This window comes from Oncorhynchus mykiss, chromosome 29 (genome assembly GCF_057628025.1).
Source record: "Oncorhynchus mykiss isolate SJ-2025 chromosome 29, ASM5762802v1, whole genome shotgun sequence".
Lineage (NCBI taxonomy): Eukaryota > Metazoa > Chordata > Actinopteri > Salmoniformes > Salmonidae > Oncorhynchus > Oncorhynchus mykiss.
Window position 1 is genome coordinate 40,925,349 of NC_143050.1, and position 14,926 is coordinate 40,940,274.

At 43.9% G+C, this 14,926-nt stretch overlaps 1 protein-coding gene across 5 annotated transcripts in view; it reads right to left on the minus strand.

Moving 5' to 3' along the window:
* The window catches only part of LOC110509572 (transportin-1), a 76,580-nt gene that overhangs the window by 33,727 nt on the left and 27,927 nt on the right, over positions 1-14,926 (minus strand). For all 5 annotated transcript variants that reach the window (XR_016493391.1, XR_016493392.1, XR_016493393.1 and 2 more), the window contains 6 exons: positions 7,997-8,130; positions 6,896-6,977; positions 5,648-5,770; positions 5,150-5,268; positions 4,714-4,774; positions 4,056-4,233 (listed from right to left, as the gene is read on the minus strand). Coding sequence is in view for 2 of the 5 variants with exons in the window: in XM_021590529.3 (XP_021446204.2) it covers positions 4,056-4,233; positions 4,714-4,774; positions 5,150-5,268; positions 5,648-5,770; positions 6,896-6,977; positions 7,997-8,130 (697 nt within the window). In the remaining 3 variants the exon portion in view is untranslated. The remainder of the gene's footprint in view (positions 1-4,055; positions 4,234-4,713; positions 4,775-5,149; positions 5,269-5,647; positions 5,771-6,895; positions 6,978-7,996; positions 8,131-14,926) is intronic.

The window sequence follows — 14,926 nt, forward strand, 5'->3', positions numbered from 1 at the left end:
GAAGAATCAACAACAAGTGGGACACAATCATGAAGTGGAACGACATTTATTGGATATTTCAAACTTTTTTAACAAATCAAAAACTGAAAAATTGGGCGTGCAAAATTATTCAGCCCCCTTAAGTTAATACTTTGTAGCACCACCTTTTGCTGCGATTACAGCTGTAAGTCGCTTGGGGTATGTCTCTATCAGTTTTGCACATCGAGAGACTGAATTTTTTTCCCATTCCTCCTTGCAAAACAGCTCGAGCTCAGTGAGGTTGGATGAAGAGCATTTGTGAACAGCAGTATTCAGTTCTTTCCACAGATTCTCGATTGGATTCAGGTCTGGACTTTGACTTGGCCATTCTAACACCTGGATATGTTTATTTTTGAACCATTCCATTGTAGATTTTGCTTCATGTTTTGGATCATTGTCTTGGAAGACAAATCTCCGTCCCAGTCTCAGGTCTTTTGCATACTCCATCAGGTTTTCTTCCAGAATGGTCCTGTATTTGGCGCCATCCATCTTCCCATCAATTTTAACCATCTTCCCTGTCCCTGCTGAAGAAAAGCAGGCCCAAACCATGATGCTGCCACCACCATGTTTGACAGTGGGGATGGTGTGTTCAGGGTGTTGCTTTTACGCCAAACATAACGTTTTGCATTGTTGCCAAAAAGTTCAATTTTGGTTTCATCTGACCAGAGCACCTTCTTCCACATGTTTGGTGTGTCTCCCAGGTGGCTTGTGGCAAACTTTAAACAACACTTTTTATGGATATGGCTTTCTTCTTGCCACTCTTCCATAAAGGCCAGCTTTGTGCAATATACGAATGATTGTTGTCCTATGGACAGAGTCTCCCACCTCAGCTATAGATCTCTGCAGTTCATCCAGAGTGATCATGGGCCTCTTGGCTGCATCTCTGATCAGTCTTCTCCTTGTATGAGCTGAAAGTTTAGAGGGACGGCCAGGTCTTGGTAGATTTGCAGTGGTCTGATACTCCTTCCATTTCAATATTATCGCTTGCACAGTGCTCCTTGGGATGTTTAAAGCTTGGGAAATCTTTTTGTATCCAAATCCGGCTTTAAACTTCTTCACAACAGTATCTCGGACCTGCCTGGTGTGTTCCTTGTTCTTCATGATGCTCTCTGCGCTTTTAACGGACCTCTGAGACTATCACAGTGCAGGTGCATTTATACGGAGACTTGATTACACACAGGTGGATTGTATTTATCATCATTAGTCATTTAGGTCAACATTGGATCATTCAGAGATCCTCACTGAACTTCTGGAGAGAGTTTGCTGCACTGAAAGTAAAGGGGCTGAATAATTTTGCACGACCAATTTTTCAGTTTTTGATTTGTTAAAAAAGTTTGAAATATCCAATAAATGTCGTTCCACTTCATGATTGTGTCCCACTTGTTGATTCTTCACAAAAAAATACAGTTTTATATCTTTATGTTTGAATCCTGAAATGTGGCAAAAGGTCGCAAAGTTCAAGGGGGCCGAATACTTTCGCAAGGCACTGTATGTGGGGTAAGGCTGGAAGAGAGACAGCAAGACAAAAGCATTGGACTTAAGTGGATGGAGATTGGAGAGGAGGGAGAGAGAGCTAGAGAAATTGTGAATGTGGAAAAAAAACTGAGTAAGTGTTTACGTACCACAACAGTCAGAGGCTGGCACTAAGATAGCATTGAAAGAGCTGTATTCCGCCATTAGCAAACAAGAAAACGCTCACCCAGAGGCTGCGTTCCTATTAGCCGGGGACTTAAACGCAGGGAAACGTAAATCTGTTTTACCAAATGTATATCAGCATGTTAAATGTGAGACCAGAGGGGGGGAAAAAACACATTCTGGACCACCATTACTCCACACACACAGACGCAACTCCCCTTCCATTTGGCAAATCTGACCATAATTCTATCCTCCTGCTTACAAGAAAAAATTAAAAGCAGGAAGCACCAGTGACTAGATCAATAAAGTGGTCAGATGAAGCAGATGCTAAGCTATAGGACTGTTTTGCTAGCACAGACTGGAATATGTTCCGGGATTCCTCCGATGGCATTGAAGAGTACACCACATCAGCCATTGGCTTCATCAATAAGTGCATCGATGACAGTGACCGTACGTACATACTCCAACCAGAAGCCATGGATTACAGGCAACATCCACACTGAGCTAAAGGCTAGAGCTGCCGCTTTCAAGGAGCGGGACTCTAACCTGGAAGCTTACAAGAAATCCCGCTATGCCCTCCGACGAACCATCAAACAGGCAAAGTGTCAATACAGGACTAAAATCAGGACACCAGCTCTGACGCTCATCGGATGTGGAAGGGCTTGCAATTCATTGCAGACTACAAAGGGTAGCACAGCTGAGAGCTACCCAGTGACACGAGCCTACCAGACGAGCTAAATTACTTTATGCTCGCTTCGAGGCAAATAACACTGAAACATGCATGAGAGCACCAGCTGTTCCGGAAGACTGTGTGATCACGCTCTCTGCAGGCGATGTGAGCAAGACCTTTAAACAGGCCAACATTCACAAGGCCGCAGGGCCAGACGGATTACCAGGACGTGTACTGCGAGAATACGCTGACTAACGGGCAAGTGCCTTCACTGACATTTTCAACCTCCCCCTGTCCTAGTCTGTAACACTAACACGTTTCAAGCAGACTACCATAGTGTTCTTGGGCACAGGCACTAAGGTAACCTGTCTAAATGACTACCGACCCGTAGCACTCACATCTGTAGCCATGAAGTGCTTTGAAAGGCTGGTCATGGCTCACATCAACACCATTATCCCAGAAACCCTAGACCCACTCCAATTTGCATACCACCCCAACATATCCACAGATGATGCAATCTCTATTGCATTCCACACTGCCCTTTCCCACCTGGACAAAAGGAACACCTATGTGAGAATGCATTTCATTGACTACAGATCAGCGTTCAACACCATAGTGCCCACAAAGCTCATCACTAAGCTAAGAACCCTGGGCTAACCACCTCCCTATGCAACTGGATCCTGGACTTCCTGACGGGCCACCCCCAGGTGGTAAGGGTAAGTAACAACACATCCACCATGCTGATCCTCAACACAGGGGCCCCTCCTGTACTCCCTGTTCACTCATGACTGCCCAGCCAGGCAGGACTCCAACACCATCATTAAGTTTGCCGATGACACAACAACGACGGGACAGCCTATAGGGAGGTCAGAGACCTGGCCGTGTGGTGCCAGGACAACAACCTCTCCCTCAACGTGATCAAGACAAAAGGAGATGATTGTGGACTACAGGAAAAAGAGGACCGAGCACACCCCCATTCTCATCGATGGGGTACAGTAGAGAAAGTTGAGAGCTTCATGTTCCTTGGTGTCCACATCAACAACAAACTAACATGGTCCAAGCACACGAAGACAGTCGTGAAGAGGGCACGACAAAACCTTTTCCCCCTCAAGAGACTGAAAAGATTTGGCCTGGGTCCTCAGATCTTCAAAAGGTTCCGCAGCTGCACCAGAGAGCATCCTGGCTGGTTGCGTCACTGCCTGTTATGGCAACTCCTTGGCCTCCGACCACAAGGCACTACAGAGGGTAGTGCGAACGGCCCAGTACATGGCCTTTCTAGGGAGTTTTTCCTAGCCACTGTGCTTGCTTGCATTGCTTGCTGTTTGGGGTTTTAGGCTGGGTTTCTGTACAGCACTTTGAGATATCAGCTGATGTACGAAGGGCTATATATATCCATTTGATTTGATCACTCTATACCAAGAGGTGTCAGAGGAAGGCCCTAAAAATTGTCAAAGACTCCAGCCACCCTAGTCACAGAACGTTCTCTCTGCTACCGAACAGCAAGCGGTACCGGAGTGTCAAGTCTAGGTCCAAGAGGCTTCTAAACAGCTTAAACCCCCAAGCCATAAGACTCCTGAACACCTCAATCAAATGGCTACCCAGACTATTTGCATTGCCGTTGGTTAGGGGCTCGTAAAGTAAGCATTTCACTGTAAGGTCTACAACAGTTGTATTCGGCGCATGTGACTAATACAATTTGATTTGAAAAACAGATAATCAGAGGTCCACTCACGGAGGTTCCAGTCAGAGATGGTGTCATCATCTTCCAGGTCATCGTCTTCATCGTCGTCTTCCTCAATGCCGTCCCGGTCACCCTCGTATTGCTGGGCAACCGTACGGGAGCGGTGGAACCTGGGCCTGATGTCCTGCTCGTTGTCAGGGATGGCCTCATCATCCTCCTCCACGTCACCCTGACACACACTCACACAGTTAAACACACAAGTCTCACAAAAACACAAAGTTAGACACTTGCAAGTGTACACAGACACACACACACACGTATGCAATTCAAATTATTTATACTACTTTAAGACATTGAGCTGCCTTTAGGCTGTAGCTGGGTAGCTGTCAGTTAACCTATCAGACTATAATCTTACAAGCAGACAGAGACCCATACATATTTATGAATCTTTAAAAATGTATATAATTGTAACCATAGTGACAGGTCAGTGATGGGTTATACTCAAACCTCAGGACCAACACATACCCAAGGTTGAAACAAGAGTCATGCACAGCAACAAGATTGATATGCCTTGCAATACCCTCCACCCTCTCCCTCCCCCAGGGTTGAGGTGTGATGTGTCTAGTACATCTTAATCACAGTCTCCAGTCCAGCAGCAGTCTAGCAGCCCATAGATCCATTTCCTGGCTCACACTCGGAGCAGACTGACCTTGAGCAGAATGATGTCGATCTCCGAGTACTTCATCCCATTGACGAGCACCGGAGTCAGCCTGAAAACAGACAGGGGACGGAGGGTAGGGGAGAGGGGGCAAGGACAGGCCACATTTATACGTCAGCATTGTCACCACCGTGTAACAGATGAGCTCTAACAGCTATGTCTCTTGAGCAATGGCCGGGGTGACAGGATGAGGACAGTACACCCAGGGGTGAGGTCTAGGATTGGAGCAAATGTTATAGCTAAAGCTTTGATATGGAGGCTGGTGTTGTACTGTGCATGTGTCACAAAGCATTTGTGCTGCTATGACCGTCTTTGCGTTCCCATATGCCATATCTAGCATTCTTGTAGTATCTGTGAGATGTTCTCTCTCTCTCTGTGTGTGTGTGTGTGTGTGTGTGTGTGTGTGTGTGTAAATTGTGTTACTCACTTGGAGAGGTGGTTACACAGAACGTCCTTACATACAGGCTGTTCAGCCAGGGTCAGCCAGAACTCACAGGCCTCCAGAGCCACATTCTCATCCTGGTCCTGAGTCCTCTGCAGCATGTACTGAGAAGGAGAGTACCAGGGGAAAATGTGTCCTTTTGCATTATACTTGTAGTGCACTTCCTCCATCAATATTCAGGATCCATTCCAAGGCCACAAGCTGGGCCGCCACAATCACCTGATTATGGATCAAGTTGGGAAATATAGCTTTTGGCCACTAGGTGGCATCTTGAGCTCATGTGATGAAAGACTTAGCTGAACCCATTCTAGTCTCTTGGTTTGTTTTTCTCCCTTCTTTCATCTCTATATCCCTCCCCACGCCCTCTCCTTCCATCTCAACCGCCTATATCCCTCCCCCAGTCCTATCACACCCAGCCCCAGTCCGACGCCAACCAGCCCCAGTCCGACGCCAACCAGCCCGACGCCAACCAGCCCGTCTCACCTCTATTATGTTGTGCATGTGTGGTAGGAGACGGTCCATGCGGACCTCCAGCAGCATGACCAGAGCTCTGCACACGTTCTTCCTCACCTCCGGTTCTTCATCAGTCGCCAAGGCAAATAGGTTCTACAGGGAGGGAAGGGGGTCAAACATTGTACACCTATGTACCCATACTAGTCTCAAAGGGACTGTCATTCCTCACTTTACATTATTTGTAAAAGAATAATAATAATAATAATAATAATAATAATAATAATAATCCCATTACTATTGAATCGCATTTCCAATCTTAAAGAGAAAGGGAAGGAGACGAGATAAGGACACATTTTAGGGGAATTGAGATAGAGCCAAGGAAGGGTTACTTGAGTTCAGACATTAATGTCTTCATGTGCGTCCTGAGGTCTGACCTGTACCACTTCCAACTACTGAGCCTCTAGCCATCTACCGACCACCTGAGCCTCTACTGACCACAGCCATCTCCTTTTACTCAAAGCCTGCTATCAACTCTGGCCTTCAGACTGTTATCACATAAAGAACTCCAGTGAAAATAGCTTTATAAAAACACCCTGCAGAAATAAACCAATTTAGATTATGCAAATCAGATTCCATGTGACCTGTCCCTCTTCTACGCCGAGTGCCCGCTCTCTCACCCCTACACCTAAAGACAGAGGGACTTTCAACAGCAGCCTTTTCTTTATCCCTTATCCGCCTGCAATATTCTTCTGCCTGTCATGTATTGTCAACGTCACCGTGCTGGGTGCATCTGTCCTCATCCAGGGCCCAGCTGACTGGAATTTAAGCTCATCAGTGGTTAACCTGATCTACTTCCAACGGCTTACCAGCCCTGATCCAATCGGAGGAATTGGGGTTTGTGTACTGAACTGAAGCTAGGGTAGAACAGTGTTGTGCTGCCTAGAGGCTCAGAGCTAACCCACTGACACACTGCACTAAGGCCATATACCTGCCTGCCTGGATGACGCCTTCTGGGTCTTATGGCTGGGGTGGGTGTGTGATAATCTAATGGCCATGTGTGATGGTCAGCAGAGGTGTTGTGTGTGTCAAGGGGAATATGTGCTAGTTGTGTGTTTGTACGTGTGGTATATGACTTGCTTGCATAACTTAGGGGTCACATAAGCCTCATACCATACCACGTGTCTGACTTTGTGGGCATATTAGAGAGTTACAGGGCTGTCTGGGGGTTATGAGAGGTCAGAGTGTATAGGTCAGAGGTCACTGCGGGGTCAGACTTGCCTCAATGAAGCCATCGATGTGCAGCATGAGGGCCTGGGTCCTACTTATGATGAACTGGTTGACGCAGGCGATGGCATGAGACCTGCAACACAACATGCCCTTTAAAACCTTAACTTCACACAAGCCAAATTCACATGATCCACTCATCAACGCTGCCTCGGTCTCTGTTCCTCCCCCCACCTCCCTTTTCTCCAGTCTCCTATCTGGAATCTCAGACCTTGATAACACCAAAGGATGGATACAAATCAGAGAGAAAGTTTAATCTATAAGCCTGAGGAAAGAGGGTTGTGAGGGGACATTTTGGGTCAAAGCGCCTGTGAATTTCTCTCAAATGTTTTAATAAATACTTGGCTATGGGTTGTTTTGGGACCGATTAGAGGAGGTGCAAGGTGTTGGCTCCCCCGGGAGTGAGGAGTGGGGGGAAAAAGGCAAGGCTGTGAGAGAGAGGGAGGTACAGTACACTCATACTAGAGTACAGTCATTCCTTCTAGGGACTTTTGCTTACCACTGTGCTTCAGCTTGCTGTCTGTGGTCTAGGCCAGGTAAGTCACTTTGTAGTGTGTCCAAACAAAAATGCATCTTTTGACCAATGGGTAAGATATGTTAATTGGATAGATACTCCTCTAAAGAAAACCAATGGTCCAAACCTAATGTCTTTATCATAATCCATTCAAAGGTTATTGGAGTTTTTACCCTTTTATGATGGCCAAAATTAGGGCAACTAAATCAATGGAGGCCAAAAAAAAGACAACAAAAAATATAATAGTCAGATAGGCTGGATGCTGTACACGAACTGAGGCTAACTGAAAGGCTCACCGTTGAACTAGTCATCTTTCTTCATAAAATCCAGAGGACATAAAACAAGATGTAAGATGGATATGACATGTAGTATTTTCACATTTTATTTTACACTTTTCATATTAGTGCACCCTACACATTGTGACAACTGCTGTTGTAAAAAAAGGCTTTATAAATATATTTGGTTTAATTTGAGTGCCTGATCAGGCGGTAAGGGCTGTTAAGGAACCTCATTGGCCAAGGAGTGAGGACTGAGGGAGAGACAAGGCAGTGAGCAGGGGGAGCGGGAGAGATAGCCAGTACCTGATCTTGGGGCTACTGTGCTTGAAGAACTGCAGGAACTTTGGGATCATGACATTGAGCGGACGGTCCAACATGTCACTGTCCAAGACCTCTGTGGAGTCCTCACAGATTTTCTGAAGAGCTCCAAACGCCCCCTAAAAGATAGGGGAAAAAGAAAAAGAGTGAGAGATAGAGGGAGAGATTGAAAAATAGCAAGAGAGAGGAGGAAGGGATAGCGAGATGAAAATGGAGGATGTGAAGGGTTAACCAACATGTTTCAGGGCCAGACAGTCGCCTCAAAGACAGAAGATGGAGCAGAGACCATATGGACAGGAAACATGTCACACTCCATCAATCCTGAGTCAACCTATAAAAAAGGACAAGTACTATATCTAACGTCAGCACAAGGATAAACACATAAACCAGACCCGGCTGGTCAATTAGGAAATGAACAGCAGGAGGTAATGATGAATTTGACGGTTAAACATAAAAACAGCTACACTATAGGCCTAGTCAAGGGAGAGGCAGTCAGTGTGTACTGTAGTCGCTCTATAACGACTAAAGTAAAGAACGTTTTTACCATAAAGGTCAACAGCACTTCCGTGATATACAGTTTGGTACACACTCACAGTGAGCACACACACACACACACTAAACATGAGTCCAGCAGGTGTCCACTTGGCAGAGCAGCTAGATATACACAACCAAAAGTATGTGGACACCTGCTTGTCAAACATCTCATTCCAAAATCATGGGCATTAAAATGGAGTTGGGTCCTCCACAGACGGGACCGCAGAGTGCTGAAATTGTCTGTCCTCGGTTGCAACACGCACTACAGAGTTCCAAACTGCCTCTGGAAGCAATGTCAACAGAGAACTGTTCGTCGGGCGCTTCTTGCAAAAACCCATTGCAAGAAACTCCCGACGAACAGTTCTCTGTTGACATTGCTTCCAGAGGCAGTTTGGAACTCTGTAGTGCGTGTTGCAACCGAGGACAGACAATTTCAGCACTCCGCGGTCCCGTCTGTGAGCTTGTGTGGCCTACCACTTTGCGGCTGAGCCGTTGTTGCTCCTAAACGTTTCCACTTCGCACTTACAGTTGACCGGGGCAGCTCTAGCAGGGCAGAAATTTGACAAACTGACTTGTTGGATAGGTGGCATCCTATGACGGTGCCACGTAGAAAGTCTCCAAGCTCTTCAGTAAGGCCATTCTACTGCCAATGTTTGTCTATGGTGATTGCATGGCTGGGTGCTCAATTTTATACACCTGTCAGCAACGGGTGTGTCTGAAATAGCCGAATCCAATCATTTGAAGGGGTGTCCACATTCAGTATACATAGTGTATCAATGAGAGCCACATGTGTCTATGCACTACGCTTGACTACTCTACAGGAGTGTCTTATTTTCCACACTTAAAATGTGTATTATTTTCTCCCAACCTCTGTCACTCAATGCCCTTGAGCCCAAAACTAGCACACCCCTAGACTTTTTCCACATTTTGTTGTGTTACAGCCTTCATTTAAAATGGATTACATTTAGAGTTGACACTGGCCCACACACAATACACCAAAATGTCAAAGCGGAATTGTGGTTTTCAAAATGTTTACAAATTAATAAAAAAAATGTAAAGCTGAAATGTCTTGAGTAAATATTCAACCCCTTTGTTATGGCAAGCCTAAACAATTTCAGGAGTACACATTTTCTTAAATCACATTATAAGCTGCATGCAATAATAGTGTCATTATATTTTGAATGACTGCCTTATCTCTGTAGCCCACACATACGATTATCTCTAAACGTCCCTCAGTCGAGCAGTGAATTTCAAAACAGATTTAACCACATGGAGGTTTTCCAATGCCTCGCAAAGAAGGGCACCTATTGGTAGATGGGTATAAAAAAAAGCAGATATTAAAAATCCCTTTGAGCATGGTGAAGTTATTCAATTACACTTTGGATGGTGTATCAACACCCAGTCACTACAAAGATACAGGTTTCCTTCCTAACTCAGTTAGTTGCCTGTGAGGAAGGAAACCACTCAATGACTTCACCATGATGCCAATGGGGACTTTAAAACAGTTAGGGAGTTTAATTGCCGTGATAGGAAAAAACTGAAGATGGATCAACAACATTGTAGTTACTCCACAATACGAACCTAACTGACAGAGTGAAAAGGAAGCCTGTACGAAATACAAATATTCCAAAACATGCATCCTGTTTGCAACAGGGCACTAAAGTAATACTGCAAAAAATGTGGCAAAGCAATTCACTTTTTGTCCTGAATACAAAGTGTTATGTTTGGGGCAAATCCAATACAACACAGAGTTCCAGTCTTGATATTTTCAAACATAGGGTTGGCTGCATCACGCTATGGGTAAACTTGTAATTGTTAAGGACTGGGGAGTTTTTCAGGATAAAAAAAAACTAACAGAATGGAGCTAAGCACAGACAAAACCCTAGAGGAAAACCTGTGTCTGCTTTCCACCAGACACTGGGATATGACTTCACCTTTCAGCATAACTTAAAACACTTAGGCCAAATCTACACTGGAGTTGCTTACCAAGAAAACCGTGAATGTTCCTGAGTGGATGTGTTACAGTTTTGACTTAAATCTACTTGAAAATCCATGGCAAGACCTGAAAATGGTTGTCTAGCAATGATCAACAACCAATTTTACAGAGTTTGACGATTCAAAAAAATTATATGCACATATTGCACAATCCTGGTGTGCAAAGCTCTTCGAGACTTATCCTGAAAGACTCACAGCTGTAATCTCTGCCAAAGGTGCTTCTACAAAGTATTGATTTAGGGGTGTGAATACTTATGTAAATTAGATATTTCTGGATTTTATTTTTAATACATTTCTAAAAACATGCTTTCACGGTCATTGTAGGGCAATGTGTGTCGATGGGTGAGATTTTTTACATTTATTTTTTAAATACATTTTGAATTCAGGCTAGAACAACAAAACATGGAATAAGTCAAGGGTTATGAATACTTTCTGAAGGCAATGTACACACAAATAAGCACAAGCCCCTTGAAAAGCTCCATTGTCTAAATCTAACGAGGACATTGACGATGTAAGCCTGCATCATGTTTGAATGCATCTGATGATTTGCAGTTCTGTCTGTAAATAATGATAATGCAGCCCAGGGAAATATATATTCTGGGATTGACGGCAGTGGCAGACAAATTCAATATGCCGTCAGTCATACATTACACACACAGAGAGGAATGCAACAAAGACCACGGTGGCCGTGGCAGCGGCGCTGTCTGAGGGCCGTTTCCTAGGTAACCATTTCCAGGGCGGGCGCTCTTTCCTTCCAACCAGTCAGCTTAGAGACTGAGACCGAGACGATGTGGTTAAAGAAAATAAGGTTTCTGTCTGTATGAGAGACAGCAGGTTAAACCAAGGTCAGCAATGATATAGCTTACAAGGAAGTGGATGCAGCCTATTAGGATGGAGACTGTGCAGGCAAAGGTTAAGGGCTGTATCCAGGCACTCCACGTTGCGTTGTCCATAAGAACAGCCCTTAGCTGTGGTATATTTGCCATATACCACACCTCCTCAGGCCTTATTGTTTAATTGTTCAAATTCATTTCTGATTGGCTAGAAGAACATTCTAGAACGGACATTATATTTACTGTAGATACACGGGACAGCACTTTCAAATCAGATACTGCTGATCTGTCTGAACTTGCAAACGCTCATGGGATTGCTAAAAATAAAAGTTTGGCCAGTTTCTAAACCTTTAGACCTAATGACGTGCTTCTGAACATGAGCTTAGCAAGTGTAGCACATGGGGATTTGTGACATGTACTCCTCAGCCTTAAAATGTCCTGCTTGCGTCGCCTCATTATCGAGCTTTTGAGGTGGCACGATCGGCAAAGACGCTTGAGGAGGGTGGCCACGTGTGTTTGTGAAACGGAGGACCCGAGTTTGCGCCAGGTATGGGCCGAAATGAGAGGAAGTGGTACTCGCTAAGCAAGCAGTGTGAAGGCGTTTCCCCTAGCCAACGTCGCCATGACATCGTCTACAAATGTAATCAGAGATTTCTATTGAAGAAGCAGTTTCTTCATACTGATACAATATGCTGCCCTAACTAGGGGTGTGACTGTTTAAACGGGATCGTTAACATAAAATCACAGTGCAGTTATCACAAAACTACTACTAACAGGCCCCGACCATCATCAAGGGAAAAATAATAAATGCTGTAACATTAGTAGAAGATATGCATCTTTTAATTGATTTGCCACTGATAAAAAGCGCGCCGCACGTCATCGTCATTATCTGTAAGAAAAATGGCAGTCCCATAGCGCGGCGCACAATTGGCCCAGCGTCGTCCGGGTTAGGGTTTGGCCGGGGTAGGCCGTCATTGTAAATAAGAATTTATTGTTAACCGACTTGCCTAGTTAAATAAAATGTTTTTTTTTTTTTTATGTTAGATGTCTATGAATATGCTGTCATACATCACTGCAACGAGCAATCACATTGATGAGAAGTGGAACATGAAGTAGGTACTGGCAACAGAACATGGAGTAGAGGCACACAACAGATAACCTACAATGGCATAAACCTTAGAGTGTAGGGGGGAGTATTTTGATGTTTGGATGAAAACGTACCCAAATGAAATTGCCTATTTCTCAGGCCCAGAATATGCATACAATTGTCAGATTAGGTTTGAAAACACTCTAAAGTTTCCAAAACTGTCAAAATATTGTGAGTATAACAGAACTGATATTGCAGGCGAAAACCTGAGGAAAATCCAACCAGGAAGTGCTGTTTTTCCTGAAAGCTCTCTGTTCCATTGCATGCCTTCCCTCCATTTATAGGGATATCAACCAGATTACTTTTCCTATGGCTTCCACATGGTGTGAACAGTCTTTAGACATAGTTTCAGGCTTTAATTCTGAAAAATGAGCACGAAAGATCACATCGCGTCATTGGATGGCTGGGTGCCAGCAGCGTTTTGCATGCGCCAACAGAGTGGAGCAGACATGTTCTCTCTCTCTCCTATTGAAGAAGCTATAGTCCGGTTGAAATATCATCACTTATGTTTTGTAAAAACAACCTAATTTGATTATAAAAACGTTTGACATGTTTCTACGAACTTTACGGATACTACTTGAATTTTTCGCCTGCCCCGTCGTGACCGCTCGAGCCTGTGGATTTCTGAACATAACGCACCAACCAAATGGAGGTATTTTGGATATAAAAATAATCTTTATGGAACAAAAGGAACATTTATTGTGTAACTGGGAGTCTCGTGAGTGGAAACATCCGAAGATCATCAAAGGTAAGCGATTCATTTTATTGCTTTTCTGACTTTTGTGACCAATCTACTTTGCTGCTGGCTGTTTGTAATGATTTGTTTGCTGAGAGAGATGTCCTAACAGAAATCTGACATGCTAAGCTGTAACAAGCTAAGCTGTGTTTTGCTATATTGCACTTGTAATTTCATGAAAATGTCATTTTTTTGTCATTTAATTTGACGCTCTGCAATTCAGCGGATGTTGACGAAAATGATCCCGCTAAAGGGATGAGTGCGCCAAGAAGTTAACCTCTAGTGACACCCCATCCCGTGAACAGGACCGTTGTCATCATCTGACACTAATTAGCATAACGCAACGGACATAAATCTTCCTAGAAAATATTCCTATTCATGAAAATCACAAGTGAAATATATTGGAACACAGCTTAGCCTTTTGTTAATCACCCTGTCATCTCAGATTTTCAAAATATGCTTTACAGCCAAAGCTAGACAAGCATTTGTGTAAGTTTATCGATAGCCTAGCATAGCATTATGCCTTGCTAGCAGCAGGCAACCTTGTCACGAAAATCATAAAATAGTTTACCTTTGATGAACTTCGGATGTTTTCACTCACGAGACTCCCAGGTAGATAGCCAAAGTACATTTTTTCCCAAAATATTATTTTTGTAGGCGAAATAGCTCCGTTTGTTCTTCACGTTTGGCTGAGAAATCGACCGGAAATTGCGGTCACGACAAGGCCGAAAAATATTCAAAATTAGCTCCATAATAAATCGACAGAAACATGGCAAACGTTGTTTAGAATCAATCCTCAAGGTGTTTTTCAAATATCTATTCGATAATATATCCACCGGGACAATTGGTTTCTCAGTAGAAGCGATTGGAATAATGGCTACCTCTGTACTTTACGTGAGATTTTCTCTCCGGGAGCATCATGTGACCACTTGCGCAATGTCGCCCCCCTACGGGGATTCTTCAACATAAATGCGTAAAACTAAGTCACAATGCTGTAGACACCTTGGGGAATACGTAGAAATACGTAAACATTTATTAACTTAAGGTTAGGCATAAGGTTGGCAGTTTGGTTAGGGTTTAAAAATCACATTTTAACCCTTGTGTTGTCTTAAGGGTAAACAAAAAATGACCCACCACTATGTTAACTGCAGAGAAAACCCCCTAACTGACATTTTTCAACTGGACTTTTCCTAGTGTGACCCCAACATTAGAAAAAGTGAAACATCGCCTTTGTTCATATTTCCATGAAAGCTGTTCTCGACCAGGGTACAAATATTGTCTTAGAGTCCTTTTTGACCCGGCAGTTATAAAATCATTTAGACACCACAAAAACCACAAAGACAATGAGAAATTTAGATTGTGTGCTACCGATTGAACTCAGACAAAACTAAAACTCTTGTGCATGTGCAGCATTTCCCCTCAACGACCTCACACGACTCAAGTTCACAGAAAAAATAAAAACACAAAATAAACAGTTTCAGGCAAAATAAACATTTCTTGAAAGCGATGTTTACTAATGGGGAATGCAGTCAGAGGCTATAAAGGTGCTTCAGATGACAGTCCCCCCAGTTCTCTCTTTGCTGAAGCCATGAGTGCACGTTTCAGTGCCCAACAGGTCGTAGACCTGATTTATTAAGATGTCCAGGAGGAATAAGGAAACAAATTATTTA